This window comes from Lissotriton vulgaris, chromosome 6 (genome assembly GCF_964263255.1).
Source record: "Lissotriton vulgaris chromosome 6, aLisVul1.2, whole genome shotgun sequence".
Taxonomy (NCBI): domain Eukaryota; kingdom Metazoa; phylum Chordata; class Amphibia; order Caudata; family Salamandridae; genus Lissotriton; species Lissotriton vulgaris.
In genome coordinates this window covers 80,675,788-80,703,562 of record NC_141694.1, presented here as the reverse complement: position 1 = coordinate 80,703,562, position 27,775 = coordinate 80,675,788, and the positions used below count along the sequence as shown (strand labels likewise).

Below are 27,775 nucleotides of genomic sequence, written 5' to 3'. Positions count from 1 at the left end.
GCCCCCACTCTTTTTAATCTCTTCTGAGCTGACTTGCCCATCTGCGTAGATCAGGTTAATTTGTGTCTGCCTAAACTGGGCAGGACTTGGCTACCATGCCTGATGTACGCTAAAGACCTAGCGCTACTCAGCCAAACTACAATTGGCCTTCAAAGGCTTCTCACCACTGCCCAATATTCCACAGACAAAGCAATGGAAATTAATCCAGTGAAGTCCAAAGTATTGACTCTGGCAACACCGGCGGGAAGCCCCAATCAGTGGCCTCTGGGCTCGGACAGCGTAGAGGAGGTAATAGAGTTGAAGTACTTAGGCATGCTTCTCGACAAACATGGCTCCTTCTAACAGAACCTGGAGCTTATGCGCTGGAAATCAACAGCTCTCACTGTTGCCTTTAAGTGCATAAAAGTACCCATAGCATCCTCCACATATCTTCCTCTTCTGAAAATAGTCCAAACTAAATTGGTCCCAACCACCTCCTATGGAAGCGAAGCCTTAAGGTGAAGAGACACTGTTCACCAAATTCTTCAAGTCGGTCTTTTCCCTCCCGGGACCCTTTTCTCAAGCCTAGTTGCGTCTTGAATTTGGCCAAGTTAAGCAATTGATAGCAAGGAAAGAAGCTTTCATCAAACTCTGCTACAAGCTTAAACAGGCCAACAGCGAGACCCTGAACTATTATCATTTCTGGACAGAAATCACAAGCAGAGACCACTCTCTAGCTAGAGACTACCTCAACAAATTCCTATTAGGCCTGGGCCTAGCAGATCAATGGGAGACAACTTCTACCTTCTCCCATGTCAACACCTTGGTAAACAAGAAAGCCAAAGCATACTCGCTGCTGGCAGATAAGGATGCATTTGTGTTGAGGCCCTATGCCTGGCTCACTGTGGCGTCTTACACCAAGCTAGCACTGCAGCTGTGCCTTGGCACTAGCATCAAAGCCCAGATTAAGACATTGTTTCTAAGGTACCACCTCAATCAATCAGGTTTCTTGCAGAGCACGACTACTCACCCTTTAGGGTCTCAAGGCACTGGGGGAGAGGGGGTTGTCTGCCGTTCAGTCGAAGAGCCAGGCTTTGAGGTTCTTCCTGAATTGAGACAGTGAAGGTGATTACCTGAGATGTAGAGGCAGGGAGTTCCAGGTCTTCACAGCAAGGTAGGAGAAGGATCTGTGAAGATGTCTGATGGTGGTTGAGGTATTCAGGTCAGGCGTTGTGGAGGGCTTTGTAGGTGTGGTTTAGGAGTATGAAGGAAAATCTTGTGTTGATCAGGAGCCAGTGGAGGTCTCTCAGGTGATCTCCGAAGTGGTTGTGGTGGGAGAGTTTCAGGATGAGTCTGGCAAATGACTTTTGGATCTTATGCAGTTTCTTAAGGAGTTTTTGGGTGTGCTTTGCCATAGTGGAGTCTGCTGCTGACGATTGCATGGGTGACTGTTTTCCTGGGCTCAGTGGGGATCCACTTGAAAAAACATTTCGAAACAGGAGGGGTGCGGAAGCAGGAGGATGAGACAATGTTGTTTTGGAAGTTCAAAGAGAGCAAGGAGTCCAGGATGATGCAGAGGTTGCTTGCAAGGTCTGTGGGAATGGGGGTGTTCCAAGCGCTGCGGGCCACAAAGAGTAGTCCCAGGCCAAGGGGGTGGAGCCCATGATGAAGACTTTGGTCTTGTTTGAGTTGAGCTTGAGGCAGCTGTCCTTCATCCAGGTGGCAATGCCTTCATCCTGTTTTCGAAGTTGCTCTTGGCAGCTGTGAGGTCGTCTGTAATGGAAAGAATCAGCTGGATGTCATCGGCATAGTAGACAATGTTGAGTCAGTGGCTTCTGATGATGGCTGCAAGTGGGGCCATGTAAATGTTTAAGAGGTTAGGGCTCAGGGAGGATCCCTAAGACACTCTGCAGCTGATCTCTGTGGATTCTGAGTAGAACGGTGGAAGTATGACTCTCTGTGTTTAGCGGATGAGAAAGGAGAAGATACATTCTAGGGCTTTGTCGCAGTGGCCATTGTTGTGCAATGTTGTGCACAGGGTGTAATGGTAGACTATGCCGAAGGCGGCTGAGAGGTCCAGGAGGATAAATGTTGCTGTTATGCCTCAATCGAGGAGGGTGCGAATGCCGTCTGTAGCAGAGAGGAGAACAGCCTAGGTGCTGTGGTTGCTTCTGAAGTCCGATTGGGAGAGGTCCAGAATGTGGTTCATTTTGATAAGCTCATAGAGTTGGGTGTTGATGGCCTTCTCAGTGTCTTTGGCTGGGAAGCGGACACAGAGAGTTGGGTCTGTCGTTCTTGAGGTCTGTCAGGCCGGCAGAGGGTTTTTTCAGCACAGGAGTGATCTCTGCGTGTTTCCAATCTTCAGGGAAGGTGGGGGACTTGATGGAGCAGTTGATGGTGCAGCAGTATTTGGGGGCGATGGAAGTGCCGGCTCTGTTGAAGATGAGGTGAGGGCAGAGATCCAAGGGGGCTCCAGGGTGGATGCTCTGCATGATCCTGAGGGTGGCCCAGTTGGGCAGGCGGCTCTGTCATGGGCCTAGGGCCTAGAGCCATTGGGTGCAGTGGTTGTGGGTGGAGTGGGTGGGTCTTGGCTTGCGAAGCTGTCGTAGGTCTCCTTGATCTTATGGTGGAAGAAGGTCACAGAGGTCTTGAGAGAGGGAGAATGTTCGATGTCTTTGTGCTAGGCTTGGCAAATTCTTTGACCACTGTAAAGAGTTCTTTGCTGTTGTGTATGTTTGCATTGATGCATTCCTGTATGGCTCTTTTTTTTGTTGTTCTGATGGGGTGGTGGTATGCATTGATGGCAGCTTTGAAGGTTGCGTGGTCTGCCAAGGTTTTGCTCCTCCATCTTTTCTCGAGCTGTCTGCAGGTGCACCTGAACGTCATAGGGTGGGAGAGAACCAGCTGACTTTCTTGGAGGGCTTTTTACCTGAGGGTTACCTGCGGGATGGCAGTGTGTTGGCGCAGTTGAAGATCCAAAGGTGGAGGTTGCGTGCTGCTGCATTGGCATCCGTGGATGTTGATGGTGGGGTTTTGCTGAAGCAGGTGTTAGCTGATCTTCAGTGACGTTGTTCCAGCATCTGCGAGGATAGTAGTGGGCGTGGTGGTGTACAGTGGGTTTGGTGAATGAGAAGTGGACACAGTGGTGGTCGGTCCAATGTAGCTCTGAGGTGTGGCTGGCGGAGATGTTGTTGCTTGCGGCGAAGATGGGGTTGAGCGTGTGTCCTGCTGAGTGGGTTGGGGAGATGACCAATTGTTTGAGTCAGAAGGTGGCAAAGTTCTGCAGTAGCTATGCAGTGTTGTGAATGTCGCGGTTGTCCAGGTGGAAATTGAGGTCACTGAGGAAGATATAGTCCATTGAGGCAAGAGTGTGATGAGTAATGAAGTCGGGTATAGCTTCACTGAAGAGTGGGCGAGGTCCTGGAGGTCTGTAGATGAAGGTGCCGCAAGGTGGTGTTCATGTTGGTCTGGAAGTGGGGGTGGAGGTGATCCATGTCAGGTGAGTGGTCATCGTAACTGGTTGTGAGGCGGAGACGGTTTTTGTGCACGATGGCGATGCCTCTTCCTGGTCGGTTGGCGCGGTCCTTGTTGATGAGTTTGTAGCTGTCGGGGATAGAAGTTGTGATGTCTGGGGCTGTTGTGGGGTTCATCCATGTTTCTGGATAGGCAACATAGGGGATAATGGAGTCAAGCAGGTCCTAGATCGGCACAGCATGTCTTTTTGAGGTAGCAAGTGTTAAGTAGGATGCAGCTGAGGGAGTTGGGTCTGGTTCTTGTAGGTTGCCCAGTTGGTGGGTCTGGTGTGCGCAGGCAGGCGAAGGTGCGGTTGCAGTTGGGGCAGGTGAATAGGTCCTGGGTGTCATTCGGGGATGCGAGGTGGCAGGTGGTGAAACTTCCATTGTTGAGGGCATGGAGGGTGCGGGCGTCGTAGCAGGTCTGGGAACCAGGGTCCATGGTGCAGACTGGTTTGCTTTTGCGCCCCAGGTTTACAGTTACAAACAGGCACCCATTAAGTAGTGTTGGAAAGGGGAGAAGCTGGACAGCTGGGAGGCGTGAGGCAGGAACCGGCACTGGAGGGGGGCAGAGCTGCGTGGGATGAGCAGAGGCAAGGGCGGGAAGCACAGAAAGGCACAGATTGAGAGGAGAATTAGAGGGAATAGAAAAAGAGCGAAAATAGCAAAAAGTAGAAAAAGAGCAATAAAACAAAAGGCAAAAATAGCAGAAACGGGAGGAACACAGGAAGGCCGAAAGCAGACAGACTCGCCACTGGACCACCAGGGATGAGGCCCACGCATATGCCGGTGGATGGAGAAGGGCCTCGAACACATGAGACCTGGAAGCGCAGGAGCGACATCAACCAGGCAGACCTGTGTGTTGGGGGGAGCAGCACACTGACAAGGTCCTACCCCGGCTGCCTTCCATCACTTCTGCATCTGCCACCATGGAAGTGAGCTGGCAAAATAGAGCTTTGTCAACTCTGTGGAAAAGCTCCAGAGACTGTGGTGGAGAAGTGTGGCTCAATGGTTAGAGCGGCAGACCCTGATACAGAGGTCTGGCCTGGGACCAGGGTTCAATTCCCACCTCGGCGGGTCTTGAGCTCAATTTCCTCGGACCTGATAATTCTCGCCTCGTGCCTATTCTAATCATGGGCCCCACTCTGCAACTCTGGGCAATAGCTTGCTCAATCTCCACAATGGCCCCAACAGCGCTGGGATGCCTGGCTCCACCTTGGGGGTGCCCAGGAGTGGACATTTCACAGGGAAAAGCCAGGAAAGTTTCCACAGCATTATGCGTTACAGCGCCAGGACACCCCAGTTGGGGGTATTAGTGCGCTTTACAAGTACAAATTACATTACATTACGTTCACCAAAACTGTATATGCGAGGCAAACATAAAAGACCAAGGAACCATTTTGGATTCTGATGGGTTTACATTGCTGCAGGGCCACAAATATAGCTTGCTTTAACTCAAATGACACCCAGTTCTGCTATAGGCTCACAAAATATCTGATCAGACTCGATCAAAAAATCAACCGGATCACTGAAGCAACAATCCCCATGGTTACTCAAGCTCTCTGATCAAGTACTGGACACTCCTTGCTTTAGACTTGTGCTTCACCATCACTTTCACGCCTACTGGCATCTTAAGTTCGACTACTGCATTTTCATCCTATAGACAATGTATCACAATAAGCACTTTATCTTTTTAATGTCTTGCACTATGTCTCTATTTATTTAAACTGCTTTTTAATATCTTGGATTTTTGTTTATGTCCTCCTCCTGACAAGATTTTATGTAAATGTTTTTTTCTATGCACTTAGTTCAAAGGTTTTAACTAACTGTGCACTTTAATAAAATTAACTGAAACTGATAGAGATGTGTACACATTCCCTCGTCTACTTAAAAACACTATCACACTGATCTGTTTGAGTGTCTGTTTATTTGAAGAGGGACACTTTTATACATGCACATTTGATAGCATATGTTAACATGTTTACATGGGATAGGCTTTCCTCTGATTACCATTGTGCTTAGCACTGAGGTGAGATTGTTCCCAGTGCTTCATTTGTAAAAATATAGGTGCCAGGGCTCTTTTCAGGTGGCCAATGCATCTTGAACCACCCATTGCACCTAGAAGCGCTGCCAATAACAGTTCCACAATAATTACTAACTCCTACAAGTATGATAGTTCAGACTATTCAGGCCCCCAAAGCTGTATAAATGGATTGAGTAGCAGATATTAGTCATTATTAATGTATATTGAATTAATACACAACTCTTATGGTGCATATCTCTAAATTTGACAACAGTGCCATATGTAGCAGACATTCATAAATGCTGGCGCTGACAAGTGCTGGTGCAGAGCACCAGAGACCACCATCAACAAATTAAGCACTGGTTGTTCCATATGTACAGAAAGATAAGAGATAAAGGGAAACATATAAGTCGCAGTGGAGGCAGTAGAGTAGAAAAAGCAAATATTTTAGGTGTATACAGGAGACAGTTAGGCTGCCATCATAGGCAGATATATACTGGCTCAGGGTTCAAACACTTGTGTCTCCCCACTATCTTGTTTATGATGGTCTTATGTATATGGATGCCTGATGTTCTACTAGAAAACAAATGAAAACAGATACAATCATTCGCGACATATGATCTTTAGATCATACGCTGTGCATAGATCGCCATCTAGGTTTGGGTCCGGATGTTTGCCCTTTGTTTTTCTTCTAAGAAGTCTTTCCAGTCACGAGGTAGAGGACTCCTCCTTTCGGCGCTAGTGGGCATCGACTCCATTGTTAGATTGTTTTTTTCCGCCATTGGGTTTGGATGTGAATTGTTGCGCTCCGGTTTGGCACCGTTCTTTGGGCCCCCTTCGACGTGCAATCCACTACCCTCGATGGTATTGTTTATCGATCGCGTTTCCCTATCTCCGTGTATCGTCTTCACTTGAAAGCCTTTGATTCAAAAATTTGTGGAAGGCCGTAGGGCCTACCTGCGCCGGGGTCAATAGCAGTCGATGGAACGGACTCTATTCAAGTTCTGTCCTGGGTGTCGCGATAAGTTTCCGCACACCGACTTGCATGAAATGTGCAACCTTTGCCTATCCCCGGAACATGACGAGAAAGTCTGTGATGCGTCTCGGTCGTTTCGATCAAAGAAGACGCTTTGTGACCGTCGGACTCGAAGTCACGAAATGCAACAACAAAGTGGCTCTGCACCAGATCTTGTCGGAGACGACTCCGAACAGGAAGAATCCCACTCTCAGGAAGCTGAATGCGATGAAAAGCACACCGATGCCAAAGACCTCACACTGGGCCAACGGATCAGGAGTATAGAGACTTCTTCCCCTACCATCAACTCCATAAAAAGGCTCTGGTCCGTCCTCTGCCTTCGGGCCAAAGTCGGCACTGAGAAAACATTTCGAGCACCCCGCCTTCGGGCTTAGCGCCGAGACACAAACAACAGCCTTTTGGCTTGGGCTCTACCTGTCCTCATGCCAGGGTGACCCGAAAACTTGGGCGACGAAATAGAAACACATTCTGGTGTCAGTGCCAGCGTTAACTTAGGCTAAATCTTTGGAGCCGAGAACTTCGTAGCCGAAAATTTTGATGCCAAAACAGGCATCTAAAGAAAGCAGTTCAACAAAATAGCCTCGGACCGATGTTCCACTTTTGGATCCAAAACAAAAGGAAATAGTGATTAATCCACAAACTGGACATATTCTTGCCAAACTACCTGAGAAAAGAAAAATGGGTTTACAAGAAGATTACCACATTCCTCTTAAAAGGAAAAGTGTGGGTACTAACCCTTCTCTACCTTATATTCCACCTTCTTCACCCATTGATCCAAATTTGCACATCACACCCACAAATTCACAACCACCACCATCACCTGACCCACAAGATACAGGGGATGGGGATGGGGATGCAGATTACTATGCACCATAAGATACTGACGCATGGGATCATTATGACACTGATCCTCAACCAGATAATGATCCAGACTTATATCCATCCAGACCTTCTCCTCCACATGATAATATTGGATATATTGACTATTGAGCTCCTTAACAGGGCTGCACAGTATCAAGGGCTAAAGCTACATAAAGAGGCTTTAGAGGGAGATTTTTTGTTTGAAATCCTAGGTTCATCACAGAGGGCTACCCAAACATTACCAATGCTAAAAGGTATGCTTAAACATACTGATGCCATCTTTAAAGACCCTGTAAGAGCAAGAATCATCACTCCCAGGGTAGAGAAAAAGTACAAATCTGCGCCTACTGACCCTGTATATATTAAAGTCCAGTTGCCCTTGGACTCTTGTAGGTTCTAACGCTCATAAGAGAGCTACTTCACAAACCACAGGGGAAGCCCCTCATCCTGATAAAGAGTCCAAATTAATTGATGCTTTGGGCATAAGTGTAGCGTCACAAGCAGCTAATCATTGGCACATTGCCAATGCTCAAGCACTATTAGCGAGATATGACAAAGCTCATTATGATGAGTTTGAGAAGCTCATGGAATTACTTTCTGATGAGCATAAGTCTAGAGCTAGTTACCTTGTTCAAGAGGGTAAACTAATAACTAATAATAATACCTCTATCAGATGTGAACTAGATGCAGCAGACACAGCAGCCCGGGCAGTAAATACTAGCGTACTGCTTCGTAGGCATGCTTTCTTAAGAATTTCAGCATTTAAACCTGAGATGCAAGTCTCTATTCTTAACCACCCATTTGACAAAGAACACCTCTTTGGTCCAGCTATTAATACTTCTCTGTAAAAAATGAAAAAGGATACTGATGTTGCAAAGTCCATGGGGGGCTTACAATCACCTTCCAACAGAGGATCCTTTTGTTGCTCATTCTACATGGGTGGTTTAAAAAATGTATCTAAAGAAAATCCCTCCTCCTCTTACTAAGGCAACAATCAGTCACCCTCTTCAAGAGGTTACTTTAGAGGTGGCTATAGAGGAAACAATGGGAAGAGGCAGCGGTAATTCAACATGCAGTTCCCCTGCAAACACCAAACAGTGACTTCCTTTCTTTCCTTCCCCAGATTATTCCTCTCCTGTCGGGGGAAGTCTTTCCCAGTTGCTACCCATTTGGAATACGATTACATCAGACAAATGGGTTCTACAAATTATCCAATCTGGTTACTGCCTGGAGCTTACAAACACTCCACAACACTACAAACATTCCTCCAAGGTCACACCTCATGTCACAAGAACATCCTACCCTTCTAAAGCAAGAGTTTCTCTCTTTGTTGCAGAAAGGTGCAAATGAACCGGTCCCTTTACAATACAAAGGGGCAGGTGTGTACTCCCTCTACTTTCTAATTCCCAAAAAGGACGTCTCTCTCTCAGGCCTATACTAGACCTCAGAGAACTAAATCTGTACATTCAGTCGGACCACTTTCATATGGTAAGACTCACATAAGTGCTTGCGCTCCTTCAGCAAGGCAACTTTCTCTCCACTCTGGATTTAAAGGATGCCTACTTTCATATACCAATACTTGCCGCACACCGTAATACATCCGGTTTGTGGTAAAAGATGCTCCCATTTGGAGTAACAACAGCACCCAGGGTTTTCACAAAATGCTTAGCAGTGGTCGCAACCCATCTATGAAGTCAATATGTTCACGTCTTCCCATACTTAGACGACTGGCTCATAAAGGCCAGCTCGCACGACAGCTGTCTACGCTACACACAAAAAACTGTGCAATAGCTCCACGAGCTGGGATTCACAGTAAATCTGTCAAAATCCCATCTCCAACTGTCCAACAGTCAAGCATGCCTAATAGCTACTATAGACACACAAAATGCTCTAGCATACCCAACTCCAGCCAGGGTCCGTAATAAACAAGCCCTGCTGTCTCAGGTTCAGCCTCAACACTATTTACCAGCTCGGGTGTTCATGCAATTACTGGTAATGATGGCGTCTTGTATTCTAATAGTCCCTTTACGCAAGACTGTGAATGCTTAGCAAGACAGTGGAACCAGGCTCAGGGTCTGTTATCAGATCTAGTGTTGGTGGATTGCCGCACCCATCGCTCTCTGAAGTGGTGGAACACACAAAACCTTTTAAAAAGGCGGTCCTTCAGCGACCCCGTTCCATAAATAGTACTCACTTGCAGACGTATCACTGACAGGTTGGGGAGCACATCTCCACTCCCACACAATTCGGGGCATATGGAGCTTATAGCAGAAACAACTTCATATAAATCACCTAGAGCTGCTAGCAATTTTTCTGGCGCTGAAAGTGTTTCAAGTTCATGTAGTACGCAAGACTGTCTTGATTCGTACAGACAACATGACAGTGATGTATTACATGCAAAAACAGGGGGGACACACTCTCTCCAGCTGTCATAGATAGCACAGACCATCTGGAAATGGGCCATACATCACTAAATGTATCTCGTAGCCGAACACCTTCCAAGAGTAAACAATCAGATGGCAGATCTGCTCACTCGTCAGACACAACAAATCCACGAATGGGAAATATACCCTCAAGTTCTCCTCACATTCTTTCAAAGGTGGGGCTTCCCAGACATAGATCGCCAGACACCTCGCGTCCAGGTATCCACACCCTTTGTCCAAGGGCAATGCACAATGGATGAATTGGCCAGGGATATTTGTTTATGCTTTTCCACCTCTCCCACTCATTCCATTAGTGGTTCGGAAACTCAAACAAGTGTCTCTGACACTAATCCTAGTTGCTCCCACGTGGGCATGTCAACTCTGGTTCGCAACTTTTTGGAACTCTCACTAGTTCCTCATCAAAAACTACGTCTTACACTCAATTTCCTCACACAGAGCCATGGAGACATAAGACATCCAGACCCCAGTCAACTCAACCTGGTGATCTGGCACCTGAAGTCCTCGAGTTTGGCTACCTTAATCTACCGCCAGACTGTATGAATATTATCAAAGAAGCTAGACCTCCTACCACAAGAGCCTGCTATGCAGCAAAGTGGAAACGGTTTGTAATATACTGTACTAACAACCACATCAACCCGCTTGATGCTTCTGTTCAAAATATTATCTGTTATTTGTTATTTGTTACTTCTACAGTGTTTCAGTTTATTATACACATCCGTACGCTTACATTTGGCTGTGATAGCTGCATACCTCCAGAATAGACACCATCCATCTCTCTTTAGAGTGCCTGTCAACAAAGCTTTTATGGAGGGACTCTAAAGAGACATTCCCCCAAGACATCTACCTGCTCCAGTGTGGAATCTCCACATTGTTCCCACCAGGCTAATGGGTCCACCCTTCGAACCATTGGACAACTGTGCACTGCAATTTCTCACGTGGAAAGTAGCTTTCCTCCTAGCTATTACATCACTGAGGAGAGTCAGTGAGCTTCAGGCACTAACTATAGAAGAACCCTTTTTACAGATGCACCAAAAATAAGTAATTCTTCGGACCAATCCTAAATTCCTTCCTAAAGTAATTTCTGCTTTTCATATCAATCAATCTGTTGAGTTACCTGTGTTCTTCCCTCAACCATATTCTGTTAGCAAATGTGCCCTACACACTTTAGATGTGAAGAGAGCATTACTTTATTACATAGAAAGGACAAAACCTTTCCGTAAGACGAACCAACTTTATGTTGCTTTTGCTCTACCACATAAAGATATCCCCATATCAAAATCAGGTATTGCAAGGTGAATAGTCAAATGCATTCATATATGCTATGCAAAAGCAAAATGAACATTAATAGTTCCCCCTAGAGCGCACACTACATGCAAACTGGGGGCTTCTATGGCATTCGTAGCTAATATACCCATAGATGACATTGTTAGGAAATGGGTAGTCCCCTCTCTAGTACTATGCTGCATCATCACATGACTCACCGGATAAATGTGGTGTTCTCCCATGATTCCCTGCTTGGTTTCTTTTCCTTGTTGGTTTTTACTCGTGCACCAGGTCTTGGTTCCTGCCCCCAGGATTGAGAATTCTCTTTTTTGCCTGTTGTTCAATGCTCACTGGCTCGTGAGCATTCTTGAAAGAGCGTCCTTGCGTTTTTGTTCCTTGCTGGTTCCTGGTAGAAATCCTTTTTTGTGAACTTCTTGTGCGGAGGTTGCTCGGCTCAGAACCTCCGTTGTAGGTAACATCAGTACCCTTTGTACCGTTGTGCTTTACTCGCACACGCGTCCCGCAGCATTGCCGTTTTCCTTCAACAAGTACACGCGGATGCGTGTACATTGGTGGCAGCACGAACTTCCGTATCTAGCGTAGCCGCTCTACATCATTAGAGGCGGTTTTGGGGTCGTTTCACGAGGCTTGGGACGGATTGGCGTTAGCGGCTGCTACGCCCAAACGCGAAGTGCGTGTTTACTTTCCTTTCCTTGGATTCAAGTCCTGCTGACAATAAACTGGACTCGAGGGTTTTCTTTTAGTCCTTGACTTTTTCCCCCTTTTTTTTACTTGTATAATACGGGTAAGAGAACGAAGTTCTGGCTTTCTTTGCACTTTGACTTGGAGACTACGTTCCGTGTGATCTACAGCCAGCCCTCTTCGTGGAGTATCAAACACCACTCATGGTAAGGGTTTTCTCCCTATGGGTATTCCTTGGTGTTGTGTCTGGTGCAGCGTGGTTTCTAGAGAGAGGGAGGTGATTTGTCTTGTTTATGACTGTGCCCCATTAGTAATCCTGTGTCCTCTCCTATAGGTGCTGTGTCAAGAGTGCTATCTGGGCTCCTGGGTGGTTCCACGGACTACACGGTGTTTTTCCTATCCATTCATCCTTGTTTTGTCTCTCCCACCCTTTCCCTGGGCTCCTCTGTTTGCTCACTGAGTTATTTTTCCTGTGAGCTACAATGGGGCTGTGGTAGAGGTTTGGGCCATACTTTGTTCCTGCAGTGTGACTGGCTTAGAGGTGGGTGAAACCTAACAGAAAACCAAGCCCACAAATAATATACACTGCCCGGACGAGTATGGACGAACACTTGAACCCTTCAGGGGGGCAGGTTCTTGTGGGAGTGGGGGGTCCCCTATTGCAGTGACCGTCAAAACGCCAGTTCCCGTGCCCCTGGCTGCTCCTGAGCGGTTTTCAGGAGATAGTGAGAAGTATAACACTTTTATGAACCATTGCCACTTACACTTCATGTGCAGGCCCAATGCCTTTCCCGATGACTCAGCAAAGGTCGCCTTTATTATCTCGTATTTGGCTGGTACGGCTGCGTTATGGGCTATACCCCTGGTAGACAATGCCGATCGGGTTTTGTATAGTTATCCGGCTTTTAAAGAGTTGATGAGGGGGCTGTTTGCCAAGCATGCATTCATGCAGGCAAGCAATGCTGAGTTGCTGAAATTACGGCAGGGCAGGCATGATCTCTTAACATATATTTCTACATTCAATAGGCTGGTGTCTGACACTCAGTGGCCTATGGCTAAGAAAACATCCTTGTTTTATCAGGGATGAATGAAGATCTTAAGGACGGGGTGTCCCAGGTGGTTGATCCCCCTGATGATTGTGCGGCGTTCATTGACCTGGTGGTAAAATTGAACCATAGATTGTCCGAGAGGCGTGGGGAACGTACCAGGTATCAGAGTGCACGTGGGGGGTATGTAAGACCTGAGGTGAAACCTGTGGTGGAGCGCAAAGCACACCAAGAGCCGATGGAGATAGGAGGAGTACGAGGTTCCTTGACCCCCGAAGAGAAAAAGAGGAGAAGAGAAAAGGGGTTGTGTTTGTACTGTGGGCAGGGAGGTCACTACGCTAGAGAATGTCCGGTAAAACACTCCTCTGTACCCCATGGTAAGGGAGTGGCTTGTGTTCAGGATGGTGGTCCCTTGTTTACGGAGGAGTCAAGAGTCGCATATGAGGTGCTGGGGGCAGTGGAGAGGATCCCTAGGCATTTCATAATCTCCGCTTGTCTATTGTTGTCTAATAGCAACAGGGTGACGGTATCCGTCTTACTGGATTCAGGTGCCACTGGTAACTTTATGGACATATCCTTAGCCGCTAAGTTGCAGATACCTTGTGTGCGGAAAGAGCAGCCAGAGCCGGTCCGTGCTATAGATGGGACAGAGTTAACATCTGGGTCAATTACGCGACAGACGGAGCCGTTGTGTTTGTTGTGTGAGAATGGACACTCGGAGACCGTCTGTTTTGATCTGATCGACGCTCCTTCATTCGGACTGGTGCTTGGTGTACCGTGGTTGCAGAAGCACAACCCCAAGATAGATTGGGTGCGTCGTACTGTGACCCTCGATTCTGCGCATTGTTTGAGGTCCTGTTATCAAGTGGCGACAGATTGGGTTGTGCCTTTGACTTGTGCTGTGGGTGAGGTGGTGACTTGGCCCTCCCCGTATAAAGAGTTTCAGACGGTCTTTGACGAAAGCCATGCTCAGGGTCTTCCCCCGCATCGCTCGTTCGACTGTAAGATAGAACTAGTGCCAGGCGATATCTTACCTAGTAGTCGAGTACATGCGCTTTCAGAACCTGAAGAATTGCATCTGCGGGACTATCTTGATGAAATACTGAGAAAGGGTTTCATCCGTCCGTCTTGTTCGCCGGTGTCCTCAGCGATCTTCTTCATTCCGAAGAAGGCGGGTACATTGAGGGCATGTGTGGATTATAGAGCCCTCAACAAGGTCACTATTAAGAACAAATACCCCTTGCCTCTTATTCCAGTATTACTTGATCAGTTGAAAAGAGCGACTGTGTTCACTAAGCTGGATTTGCGGGGCGCGTACCATCTGATCCGAATACGCCCTGGGGACAAATGGAAGACTGCTTTTAAAGCCATGTTTTGGCTGTTCGAGTATTGTGTAATGCCGTTTGGCTTGTGCAATGCTCCTGCAGCCTTTCAGTTTTTTTATTAATGAAGTCCTCTGGGAGTATCTCGATGTCAACGTTATAGTTTATATCGATGACATACTGATTTTCTCGGAGAATGTGGGTGAGCGGACATGTGATCCAAGTGCTGCAGAAGTTGCAGGAATACCATCTACTGGTTAAGCTGAAAAAGTGTCAGTTCAGTGCCTCTTCAGTGGAATTTTTGGGTTTCATAGTGTCAGCTGGGGGCATCCAGATGGATCCCCGAAAGATCGAGTCCATTGTTACCTGGCCTATACCAACAACGGCCAAAGACATACAGGTCCTTCTGGGTTTCGCCAATTTTTATAGGCGTTTTATCTGTCACTTTTCTGATGTGGTAGCACCCATGACACGGTTGCTCAGAAAGGGGGTTCCTTTTGTGTGGTCCTCTGAGGCACAGGCAGCCTTAAAGCAGTTATTAGAGAGATTTACAACTGCACCTGTGTTGGTGCATCCTGATCCTGCCCTGCCGTTCTTCGTTGAGACGGATGCCTCCTTGTGTGCAGTTGGGGGAGTGTTATCGCAGAGGGACGTGGAGACGGGTCATTTACACCCCATTGCATTCTTCTCCAAGACTTTGTTGCCTGCTGAATGCAATTATACCGTAGCTGAACGGGAGTTGTTAGCGGTTAAGCTATCGTTTGAGGAGTGGAGGCATTATTTGTGGGGAGCGCGACACACCATCACTATCTATACAGACCATAAAAATCTGAAATTCTTTAGGTCTGCCCGCGCATTGACCCCACGTCAGATGAGGTGGGTTCTATTCTTCAATGAATAGGACTTTGTTATCACTTACCGGCCAGCAGCTCAGCAGGTTAAGTCAGATGCTTTGTCTCGCATACACGTGGGGCAAATGGGGGTGGTACCTGTGAAGGAAATGAGACCTATGATTCCAGGGGAGCGTATTATTGGAGTAACATCCGCTGATGAGTTTATGTCTTCTGTGAGGGACAAGATAAAGCAGATAGATATGGCCCCTTGGTTGTCTCAACCTCAGTTCTCTCTTCAGGATGGGATGTTGTACCATGATGGGCGACTATTTGTTCCTCCTGATTTGCGGGACGAGGTTATACAGTGGTGCCACTCATCGGCCTTAGTGGCGCATCCAGGGATACAGAAGACTAGGGACATGTGTTCACGGTGGTTCTGGTGGGACTCAATGTCCCGTGATATCCAGGGATATGTTACTGCCTGTCCTGTTTGTGCTATGAGTAAACCTTCCCATTGTAAACCGGTTGGATTGTTGCATCCCCTGATGGTTCCACCTTCACCATGGCATACTGTTAGTATGGACTTTGTGACAGACCTTCCGCTTATGTCAGGGTACACTACCATTCTTGTAGTGGTGGATTAATTGACCAAGATGGCCCATTTTATTCCTTTGTCTAAGCTTCCCACGGCTAAGGAGATGGCAACAGTGTTCATGAGTTTGGTAGTGAGATAACATGGTTTGCCAACAGCAGTGGTTACGGATAGGGGTGCACAGTTTGTGTCTCATTTCTGGACGGATCTCTGTTCTGTGTTGAAGATGGAGATAAGGTTGTCTTCAGCTTACCATCCACAATCCGATGGGCAGACAGAGCGGACCAATCAGACAATGGAGCAATATCTTCGGTGTCTGGTGTCTTCTCTTTCATGTGACTGGGTAACAGCATTACCCATGGCGGAGTTTGCCTATAACAACAGCTTACATTCCGCCTTGGGGATGACTCCTTTCTTTTGTTCTATGGGTTATCATCCTAAAGCACTAGCCATTCAGCCTTCGGGTCATGTGCCAGCCATAGACGAGATGTGTAAGACCTTGAGTAACATTTGGGGAGTTGCACGGAGCAAGTTGCAGGAGGCTAAGGAAGCGATGAAGGTGCAGGCAGATAAACGTAGAACCCCAGAACCAATTTATAAGGTGGGACAGCAAGTTTGGTTAGCTACTCGAAACCTTAGAATTCAGGGTTCACGTAAACTGCAGCCCAGATATGTGGGCCCTTTTACCATTGTTCAGGTTATTAATTCTGTGGCTATGAAGCTTGAATTGCCTGGGGAATATAGGGTTCATCCCGTATTTCATACATCCCTTTTGAAGCCCTATGTACAGTCTCAGCCGGTGATGCCGCCCCCTGCTCCTTTGATCATCGATGGGCAGGAGGAGTTTGATGTCCATGCTATTTTGAACTCCAGAAGGAGGAGGGGACAGTTATATTACCTTGTGGATTGGAAGGGCAATACCCCCGAGGATCGCACATGGGAACCGGCTGGTGGAGTGCATGCTCCGCGTTTGGTGCGGTTATTCCATCTACGACATCCATCTAAGCCCCGTCCGGTGGGAAGGGTCTTTGGGGGGAGGTACTGTTAGGAAATGGGTAGTCCCCTCTCTAGTACTATGCTGCATCATCACATGACTCACCAGATAAATGTGGTGTTCTCCCATGATTCCCTGCTTGGTTTCTTTTCCTTGTTGGGTTTTAATCGTGCACCCGGTCTTGGTTCCTGCCCCCAGGATTGAGCATTCTCTTTTTTGCCTGTTGTTCAATGCTCACGGGCTCGTGAGCATTCTTGAAAGAGCGTCCTTGCGTTTTTGTTCCTTGCTGGTTCCTGGGAGAAATCCTTTTTTTGTGAACTTCTTGTACGAGGGTTGCTGGGCTCAGTAACCTCCGTTGTAGGTAACATCAGTATCCTTTGTACCGTTGTGCTTTACTCGCACACGCATCCCGCAGCATTGCCGTTTTCCTTCAACAAGTACCCGCGGATGCGTGTACATTGGCAGCACGGACTTCCGTATCTAGCGTAGCCGCTCTACATCGTTAGAGGCGATTTTGGGGTCGTTTCACGATGCTTGGGACGGATCGGCGTTAGCGGCTGCTACGCCCAAACGCGAAGTGCGTGTTTACTTTCCTTTCCTTGGATTCAAGTCCTGCTGACAATAAACTGGACTCTAGGGTTTTTTTTTAGTCCTTGACTTTTCCCCCCTTTCTTTTACTTGTATAATACGGGTGGGAGAACGAAGTTCTGGCTTTCTTTGCACTTTGACTTGGAGACTACGTTCCGTGTGATCTACAGCCAGCCCTCTTCGTGGAGTATCAAACACCACTTATGGTAAGGGTTTCTCCCTATGGGTATTCCTTTGTGTTGTGTCTGGTGCAGCGTGGTTTCTAGAGAGAGGGAGGGGATTTGTCTTGTTTGTGACTGTGCCCCATTAGTAATCCTGTGTCCTCTCCTATAGGTGCTGTGTCAAGAGTGCTATCTGGGCTCCTGGGTGGTTCCACGGACTACACAGTGTTTTACCTATCCATTCATCCTTGTTTTGTCTCTCCCACCCTTTCCCTGGGCTCCTCTGTTTGCTCACTGAGTTATTTTTCCTGTGAGCTACATTGGGGCTGTGGTAGAGGTTTGGGCCATACTTCGTTCCTGCAGTGTGACTGGCTTAGAGGTGGGTGAAACCTAACAGACATATGCAAAGCTGCAACATGGTCTACACCTCACACATTTACAAAACACTATTGTGTATATGTGTTAGCATGACAGCAAGCTAGTGTGGGCCAATCAGTTTTACGTACACTTTTTCAAACAACTGCAACAGCTACAGGTTAGCCACCTCTTTGGGAGATAACTGCACTGTAGCCTATGCAAAGCATATGATCTACAGCTCATATCCCTCGAATTGAAAATGCTACTTACCCAGTATGCATATGCTCTTGGCATATAGAGCTGTAAAGTCATATGTGGCCACCCGTCTCCCCGGGTACCTATACCTCTTGCAGTAACATCTTACTTAAATACATGCATTCATTGACATCTCCGTTTACTACCCTGACTAACTCCATTATCACCCTCTGTGGAAAAACAATCTAACAATGGAGTCGAATCCTATGCGCACTGTCACTGAAAGGAGGAGTCACCTACCTCGTGAATGGAAAGACTTCTTCGAAGAAAAACAAAGTCAAACATCCAGGCCCAACACTAGATGGCGATCTATGCACAGCATATTACTCTACAGCTCTATATGCCGAGAACAGATGCATACTGGATAAGTAGCATTTTCCTTATCCGAGCAAATGTCCATTCCAAAGTAAATCCAGCAGTCCGTAGTTATGGTTATTTCTTTGTTTAATTTCAAACGCCAGAATTCCAAATAGGTAATATCACAGCCAGTCTGAACAGAATGCAGCCAACACGTGTTTTGTCTCGTGGATAATTTCCACCAACTTCATCAGGGCTAATAAGTCATAATCAAGTTCAGTCCTCAGTAGTAAAACATAGATTTTCAGGAGCACCCATATCTCAGTACTTAATTCCTTATTATCTTTCAATCCAACAGTCAGCAATTCATGTATCTGCAAACAATGGGGAGAGTGCTCCTCATTTTACCTCAGCTTATAAACAAATGGGCCACAACATCTTAGCAGTCACCAGTTTCTCAGCGAAATTCGAAGGTTGCCCACAGTAAACCATCCACGGGACAGATAGCCAAATTCTGGCCAAGAATTTAGCTGCCTTCTCATTAATGTATTCGTCCGTCATTTATGATGGCTATTATATTAATAGAAACTACGGGCCCGATGTAGGTAATTTTATTTTACCACTTCTTAAATACCGATTGATACCGAATCGGTATTTAAGAAGTGGTAAAATAGAGGGGGGGTGATGTAGGTAATACAGAATCGGTAAATACTGAATCGTTAAGATTCGGTATTTACCGATTCTGTAAATACCCATTCGGTAATGCCCATTGATTCCAATGGGCATTGAAGCCCATAGGAATCAATGGGCATTACCGAATTGGTATTTACTGATTCGGTAAATACCGATTCCAGCAAGGGTGCAGGGGGTGTCACTTTGACACCCTCTAGCACCCCAAATACAGGCATGTGTGCCATGTGGCACACAGACATGCCCTAAGGGCATGTCTGTCTGTCACATGGCATAGGTGTGCATGCACACATGTGCATGCACACCTGGATTCGGTATTTTACCACCCAATTGGATTGGGTGGTAAAATACCGAATCTGAAAGGCCTGTAGCACTGGAAACAGTGCTACCTACATCAGGAATTTTTCGAATCGGTAAAATTACCGACCGGTATTTGGTGGCCTACATCGGGCCCCTAATGTACAACATGTTCATGGGCTGGTCTGCCCAAAATTACTGTCATTTCATTTATCTGGCTTTCCCAGCACAAAGGGATCCTTCTTTGCAGATGGTGCAGATTAAATATCCTACTTGTTCCTCTGCAGTGGTCTAGAGTGCTTCTTCAACCAGCTTCTGCAGATAGTCTCCATCATTTTTGAACTGAGAAGAGTCTACCTTGCTGTAACACAAAGGTCCCGTCAGTGACCTTCAGCGATGATAACGTTTTGCCATCCAGGCTCCTCAGACTTGAAACTTCTTATTTAATTGCTGTTGTCCATATAAACCTCAAACCCTTCCTGCCACAAGTGCCAAATCTCTGCTTGAGGTGACCAGTGCCAACAAATCTTTATGTAGTCTGATGAACGAGAATTGCTCACTATGAGGCCCAGGATATAGAAACGCTTTTAAGAGAGGGAATGGTAAAAGCAGCACAAAAGCAAGGAAGCTAAGGATCACTGTCCAATTTTCAGTTTCTGAATGATCAAGAAGGAAGCCACCTATCCTGTTGCCCTACTGGGATCTCATGGACCAATGAAAAGTGCCGTATGTATATCTCCAAAACTTGAACATATTTGTTCAGCCTGGCAAGCAATGTCTATGAACAAGGGAGTGGAAAGTTAACAGTTCCCATCACTCTGTCTCTCTCTTCCTCACTTTCTCCTCAACCTTTTCTTTCTCCATGATATTTTATTTTCCAATGGGCTCACAAAGGATTGACATACTTTCATATTGTTCCCATCAAATCAAGCTTTGAAATTCAGTGATGTATCGCATTTCTTGTTTGCACAGGTCACAGCTGGCCATCATTCCCCAGGACCCCTTTCTCTTTAGTGGAACAATCCGGGAGAACCTAGACCCAAGGGGCAGTAACCTGGACAGTGAGCTGTACCAAGTCCTGGAGCAGTGTCACCTTAAGGAGTTGGTAATTCGCATGGGTGAGTGTGGTTCAAGTCAATATCCATGCAGAATTACTTGTAATACACAGTCATTACTATATTGTTTACCCAGCTGCACATCCCTTTTGGCTTAATCTTGTTGTGTCCTATTAATCGGCTATTCATTTCAAGCAAAAATTCTCTGTACAGTGGGTCAAATCGCTTTCTGAAAGTATCACAGGAAAGAGGAAATGCACCCTAGGAACGTTTCAATGGCCATTGCTCAATAATGAATTACAACACAAAAGAATGCTTATCGTTGTCAAACATTCAACCCGATTCACAGATCTGGGCCTAAATCGATCGTTTTTTTGCTCTGCACACCTTTCCAGTTTGGACCCAGCCATATGCAAATCAGTTTTGACCCTGCTCCCCATGGTAACAGTCCAGCCCGAACTTCCAGGCCAGGCCCTCCCTGGGCCAGAAAGCAAGTATCCCAGGACCGGTTTTATGGTATCACTCCTCATCAGCCAGGCCAGCTTTAATCTGGTGGCTTAGCTGGCACAGGATAATCTACGCATACCCATTCTTTTTAGTGCAAAAGATAATGGAAAGAATGCTGGACATTGTCAAATATTCACCTACAGTCACATATCTGGGCCTAAATCCATGTTTTCTTTGCTCGGCACGCCATTCCAGTTTGGACCCAGCCATTGGCAAATCAGTCTTGACTCTGCCCCCCATGTGAAAAGCGCAGCCCGAACTGCAAGGCCAGGCCATCGCTGGCCCAGAAACCAAGCATTCTGGGACTAGTTTTGGGGAGTCGCCCCTCATGATCCATGCTAGCTTGTAAATGGATGTGTGTCTGGGCATACCAACTTAGAGCAAAAATCGCAAAACAAAAAGATGATGGACGAAATGTTGAACATTGTCAAACATTCACCCCCAGTCACAGATCTGGGCCTAAATTCATTGTTTTTTTGCTTGGCACACCATTTCAGTTTGGAGCCAGCTATATGCAAATCAGTTTTGACCTTACTCCCCATTGGAACAGTCCAGCCCTAACTGCCAGGCCGGGTCCTCCCTGAACTGGAAAAAAAGCATCCTGTTAACGGTTTCAGGGTATCACCCCTCATCAGCCAGGCTAGCTTGAAACAGGTAGCTAAGTGAGCACAGGACCCACGTCTGAGCATACCCGTCCCTCCTTGGGCAAAAATTGCAAGATAGAAAGATGATGGACATTGTCAAACATTCACCTCCAATCACAGATCTCTGATTAAATCCTTTGTTTTTTTGCCCGGCACGCCATTCCAGTTTGGACCAAGCTATACAGAAATCCGTTTTGACCCAGCTCCCCATGGGAACAGTCCAGCCCTAACTGCCAGGCCAGGCCCTCCCTGGACCAGAAAGCAAGCATCCCGGGACCGGTTTCATGATATCACCCCTCATTATCCAAGCAAGCTTTAATCCGGTGGCGTAGCGAGGCACAGGACAAGTTATGCATACCCATTCCACTTAGGGCAAAAATTGCAACACAAAATATGATGCTTGTCATGCCATTCCAGTTTGGACCCAGCATTTGCAAATCAGTCTTGACCCTGCTCCCAATGGGAATAGTCCAGCTAGCTCCAACTGCCAAGCCAGGTTCTCTCTGTACTCGAAAAAAGCATCCTGGGAACGGTTTCACCCATCGTCAGCCAGGCTAGCTTGAATCCAGTGTTGTAGGGTGCTCGTGACCCACGTCTGGGCATACCCATTCCACTTAGGGCAATAAACAGATGATGGAAGAATTCCTGAACATGGTCAAACATTCACCCCCAGTCACTCATCTGGGACTAAATTCATAGTTTGTTTGGTTTAGCATGCATCCAACGGGAATGGTGTGGTGAGTGAGTAAATGTGTTCTGTTTGCATTTGTCACCCTAAGTGGGACAGGCATGCCCTGATATGGGTCCTGTACTCACCATGCCACCAGACCCAAACTATCCTGGCTGATGAGAAATGATACATCGAACCAGTCCTGGTATGCTTGTTGTGGTCCAGGGAGGACCTGACCTGACTGTGAGACAGTGCCACCTTTCTTGCATGGTATCCCCCCACTTTTTGCTGAATTGCTGAGGTACTTTGACTGAGTGTGCCCTGGGTTCCTGCCAATCAGGTACCCAGGGCCTGTGTTCCTTCCCTAAAACTGTATTGAAACACAAACTCAATTGACATCTCTGGCCACAGGTAGGCCCCTGGTAAATGGTTACTTACCCAAAAGCAGAGAACTCACTTTTCTTCCATAGGGTAATATTGACTGGTTTCACTTGGAAATTCTTCTGGGTGGAGTTTTGAAACTTTAAAATATTTATCTAAAATCAGCCGAATCACGAAAACGAAAATACTCACCTGTTATCAGGAGAGATCCCAGTGCTGGATCTTGGTGCTCAGCAATGACCCTTAAAAGTAATTATAACTGTACTTACTGGTAACTTGAATTTCCTTCAATAGGATAACATTGCCTGGTTTTTGCTGAAAAAGATTCAAAGTGTTGATTTTTGAAACTTACAAATATTAGCTAAAAATCGCCTGTATGACCTAAACGCATTTACAGGAGATGCACCAGAGCTGGATCCAGGATCCAACACTGAGTAAAAAAAAGTAACGATAACACTACTTACCTGCTAAGTGAATTTCCTCCCATAGGATAACATTGGTGATTCTATGTGAAAAAGTTTTTAAGTGTCAACTTTTAAAATACAATAATATTCTTTAGAAATCACACCTGTAACCAAAACGCTTTTACTCAACTGTTTACAGGAGATGTCCCAGGACTGAATCTAGGCTCCCGTCCTGTGGCTAGAAAAGTAATCCATAAAGTAATTCATTGCATTTAACTAGAAATTCCCATTGAGCTCAATGTCACATTGTGTTTGAAATTGTGTTGCCTATTGCAACAACTGTAACTATTGTACTAAAGTAACTCATTCTGAGAAAGTATATTTTGATACCTATTGTTAGTTCTAAAATAAAATAACTATATATTTTGTATACAAACCATTGGCCTAGAGTTCAGTTCTTGAGTGTGTGAGACCATTTGCTGACTGAGTGTGTACAACAAATGCTTTACACTGTCCTATGATACTGCCTTACTGCTCGACCAAGCTACCACTTTAGAGAGTAAGGTTATATCTAACTTTAGCCTCTGCCAAACCTCTGGCGACTGTTGACTCTGTGCACACTGTACCTTACTTTGGTCCAGTATATACAGAGCCACTTTCTTACACTGACCGTTCGGGCTGCACTGTTCCGTTGAGGAGTAGGGTCAAAACTGATTTGCATATAGCTGGCTCCACACTGAAATGGCGTGCCCAGCAAAAAAACTATGAATTGAAGCCCAGATCTGTTCCCATGTGGGGCAATGTCAAGACTGATTTGACTATGGCTGGGTCCAAACAGGACATGTTGTGATGAGCATAAAACTAAGGGTTTAGGTCCAGATCTCTGTACTGGGTACTGGTGTTTGACCTTGTTCATCATTCCGTCCATCATTTGTTCTTTTTGCAATAATGAATACAGCATGACTGAAATAAATGGACGGAAATAGTGTACACGTTAGGGATTTACCATGGGTCCTTGAGCAGTGGATCAGCGCACTTCACTCTCCGAAATAGCGTATAGAAAATAAACCTGTAGCATCAAGAAGATGGAGGGTTCTGTTTCAGGGCTCCGAGTGACCTTGTGGAAGACTCATACTCATGCTTCCTTATATCTGATATCTCCTACAAACCCTCTGTTGATAGGGACCCTATTGTTGACTGCTAGTAATTCACAATTCTACGTGTTACCTGCCCTAGCTGGTCTGGCATCCCCCTCTGCAACTCTTTTTGTCTACATGCAGGTGGACTTGGTTCTGAAGTAGGAGAACGAGGAAAGAACTTCTCGGTGGGACAAAGGCAGCTTGTGTGCCTGGCAAGAGCCCTCCTGATGGATGCCAAGGTATGGTACACCTGATGCACAGTAATGAAAGCAAGTTCAGAAAAAGTGTTTGAAGAGATTAAAAGGAGCGTTCCCCACATTTCTATATAGCTCTCATGCATCAAAGCAAATGCACATTTTAATTGAGGATCATTCTTGTTTCAGCTTCCCTGAGACTAGCTGATGGATACAGGTATTGTTGTAACCTAACAAAACATCCCCTTTAAATGTGAATCTGCCAGCTAAAGATGCATATCATTGCAAGTGTAGAACACAAGGTGGTTAGACTTTGGGGTAGAAAAACCATAGTCTTGATATGAGCTGTGGCTGATGTTCCACAAAGTCCACACAGTTTAGTTCCTAGAAGTGAACAGATTTTTATAACAATAAAAAATTTACAGAACTGAGACTTTGTAGATCACTGAAAGAAGTTGATGGGCAAAGAACTTAATCAAACAGTTGAATAATGTTAATATTGTATATGTACAAAATATATCAGGGCATTGGTGAGACAGGAAATCCCTCAGTTTACATATCCACCAAACGTGGAATTCCCCGAGATCAGAAAGTAGACAGAACTGTTCAATCCCTCCCCTTACTCCCAAAATGTACAGAATAATACAGCTGCTTTTCCCCGCTCATGTTCCATCTCACCCTGTGGTGTAGGTTCTTTGCATCGATGAGGCCACAGCAAGTGTGGACCAGAAGACCGACCAGGTGCTGCAGCAGACGATTCGCGAACGATTTGCTGATAAAACAGTGCTGACAATCGCCCACAGGTACCCTAGCTTCTTCTACTAAATGTTTCATAGAGATAGCACCTTTAAGTTTACTGATCATGAATTCATAAATGCCATATTGGAAATGGAAAACTGTTTGCCACATACCCATTATTTCAGTAGAAAAGTAAGGCATGACTGGGGGGGGGGGGGGTAGGACCAGAGTCATAGTGGCAGGCAGACCACCAGAGTAAAATGTACTGTTCAGGGTGCTTTTGGGTGCAGGCAGTCGATAGGGTGCAATGTGAGTGTGGTGTGTTGTACTGAGGATTGCAGTTTTATAGCTGTACAGTACAGTGTGGGTTCTGTGGAAAGTAGTGTGTGTGCAGTGAGGTGCAATATGATGGATTTTGGTTGCAATGTGAGTGCCTTGAGCCACAGTGTACTGTCAGTAGTATACTATGAGATCTTTAGGGAGCAGTGTCGGTGTTGTGGGTTTCAGTATGGGTGATGGTCCGTTTGGGTGTGAGAAGGTGCACTGTGTGTCATATGGCCTTCTGTGTGAGTGCTGAAGGGTGCAGTGAAATTCAGTTTAAGCATGGCGAATGCAGCATGAGTGTATAGTCTGATACAGGTCGAGTGGCAAGCTGGGCCATTGTTTGAGACGGTGTGAAATTCATAGGGTAGCTTTGCGCCTATATATGTTACTGCAGCACAGTCTGAAGTTGTCAGCTGTCACTGATGAATTCTGTAGGACACACAAGCAGGGATTGAGCTGAACTAGGCAGTGTTTCTGAATATAATAAAACCTGGCTCATTTAAATGTAGTCACTGTCAGTACATTCTGCCTGTAGATGCTACTCTTTCATTTTGCTCATCTTATTGGTGCCCCTACAGTATCTCGCTCCTTTTGCTCCTTCCTCTGCTGGAGGCATCTATAAAATCATCATAGTGAGAGACAGAAATTCCCGCCCTTAAACAATCGAGTAGGAAAGACTTGTGTTCACAATTCCTAGAGTGAACACCATCCACTAGCCCTCATTTACTAACGTTTTGTGCAGGTATTCGCGCAACGTAAAAGAATGACTTTACTTTCCATTTTAAATACCAGCAGTCCTAAACTGCATTACACCGTATGAGTGGTAAATAAGGGTCACTTTATGTTTTAAATTATATAGGATCTTGCTTGGTGAACGTCTATGGATGGTGCACTGTATGTTTCCTGTGATTATTCACATCCTACTTCTAGGCACCTCCAGCTGCATGTCACAATAGCTGTGTGGCGAGGGTCGTTGAGCTATGGATGGAGAATCAGCAAGACTTACACTCTGTTCTTACTTCAGAGCTTCCATAACTTATTGTACAAGGAACACCCTGTGCAGTCCCATTGCTGTCACTCTCTTCCTGTTTACACTCTTCCCTAATGCCCCTGTCCTCCCTCTCTCTTCATGCAGGTTGGATACGATCATGGACTCCGACCGGGTGCTGGTGATGCAGGCTGGGAAGGTGGTGGAGATGGGGTCCCCTCAAGTGCTGTGTACCATGGAAGACTCTGCTTTCTACCGGCTTGTCCATGGCGAACAGCTATGACAGGAGAGCCAATCCTGCAATGTGGAGGCAATGGGACAAGAGGTTCCACTGGGAGAAATCAGACTGAGCTGTATTGGATAACAGACTGACTTGGCCTGTCGCCAGTTAATAAAAGGTCATTGACATCTGAAAGCAGAGGATAACTGTGCACTAAGTGCACCATTATCACTATTCCGATCCTGGTGGACAACAGCTGAAATTAATGTTAACTCACCAGTTTTTGAAAGTGTCAAGGAATGAATCAATGAGGAACATGAGGTGTGCATTATCTAGAAGAGTGGGCAGTGTGGGTAGTTGCACCTGCCGCAGGCACAATCCGATCATTGGTTTAAGGCTGTCTGCTTGGTGCCTTCCAGGAAATGGAAACAAAGACTAACTTGAGGGAAGGGTCAGGCATGGTATATTTTGGCAGGGCCACAAATGTAGCAAAGGGAGTGAGGCCACTGGTAAAACTAGGAATCAGTGGGTAGTGGCTCTAGAAGATGAGCAGCCACAGTTTGCAGACAGTCCCTGGATTATGAGGGAATACACAGGAAAGTGGGACAGTCAAGAGCATACAGTGAAAGCTGGAGATATCTGATAGAGATTTCTAGTTGTAGATTCCTTACCTTTAGAATTACACCCAGGCGTCCGTCTGGAGCCAGTGATTTTTCATTAGCAGTACTGCTGCACGTTGATCGGCTTCACGTCCGGCGTTGTGCGCACTTGAAATGACGTTGTGGGACCGACATAGACGCCGCCTGGACGGCTGATGTTAGTTCTTTCTTTTTCCGCGCCAGCCTAAGTGCAGAGCCATAGAGAGCTACCCCATAGCTGTTTCTTGACTATTTTTTTCTTACTTTTATCAACATTTTTTGCCTGAACCTTGGACTGGTGCTTCGAGATGTCCCAACGTAGGACCGGATTCAAGCTCTGCGGATCCTGACAGCGAATGTTGCCATGACAGATCCGCACCTCGTGTGCCTCTAGTGCTTGGAGCGTAGCCATGACACTAAGTCGTGCTCCAAGTGGCGGGCCATGAATCGGAAGGTTTTGGTGGAGCGTTTCCGAAAACTGTTGGAGGCCCAGCGCTCAGCTCTGCATCGCTCCCGAGAGGAAGGTCCAGAAAATGGTTGCGGAACCCGCTCTCCTCGTCCCATTCCAAATCTTCAGGATACTCAGGTAAGCACAAGAAGAAGTCAAAGAAGTATAGGCGT

The 27,775-nt window shown here is 46.3% G+C and overlaps 1 protein-coding gene across 2 annotated transcripts in view; it reads left to right on the top strand.

Annotated features, from left to right (window-relative positions):
• Nucleotides 1-26,711, top strand: part of LOC147706829 (ATP-binding cassette sub-family C member 10-like) — a 1,327,484-nt gene extending 1,300,773 nt beyond the window's left edge. For both annotated transcript variants that reach the window (XM_086925963.1, XM_086925964.1), the window contains 4 exons: nucleotides 20,225-20,370; nucleotides 24,194-24,291; nucleotides 24,937-25,049; nucleotides 26,444-26,711. In XM_086925963.1, coding sequence (XP_086782089.1) covers nucleotides 20,225-20,370; nucleotides 24,194-24,291; nucleotides 24,937-25,049; nucleotides 26,444-26,579 — 493 coding nt within the window. In that variant the 3' untranslated portion in view covers nucleotides 26,580-26,711. The remainder of the gene's footprint in view (nucleotides 1-20,224; nucleotides 20,371-24,193; nucleotides 24,292-24,936; nucleotides 25,050-26,443) is intronic.
• Nucleotides 26,712-27,775: the final 1,064 nt, after the last annotated feature.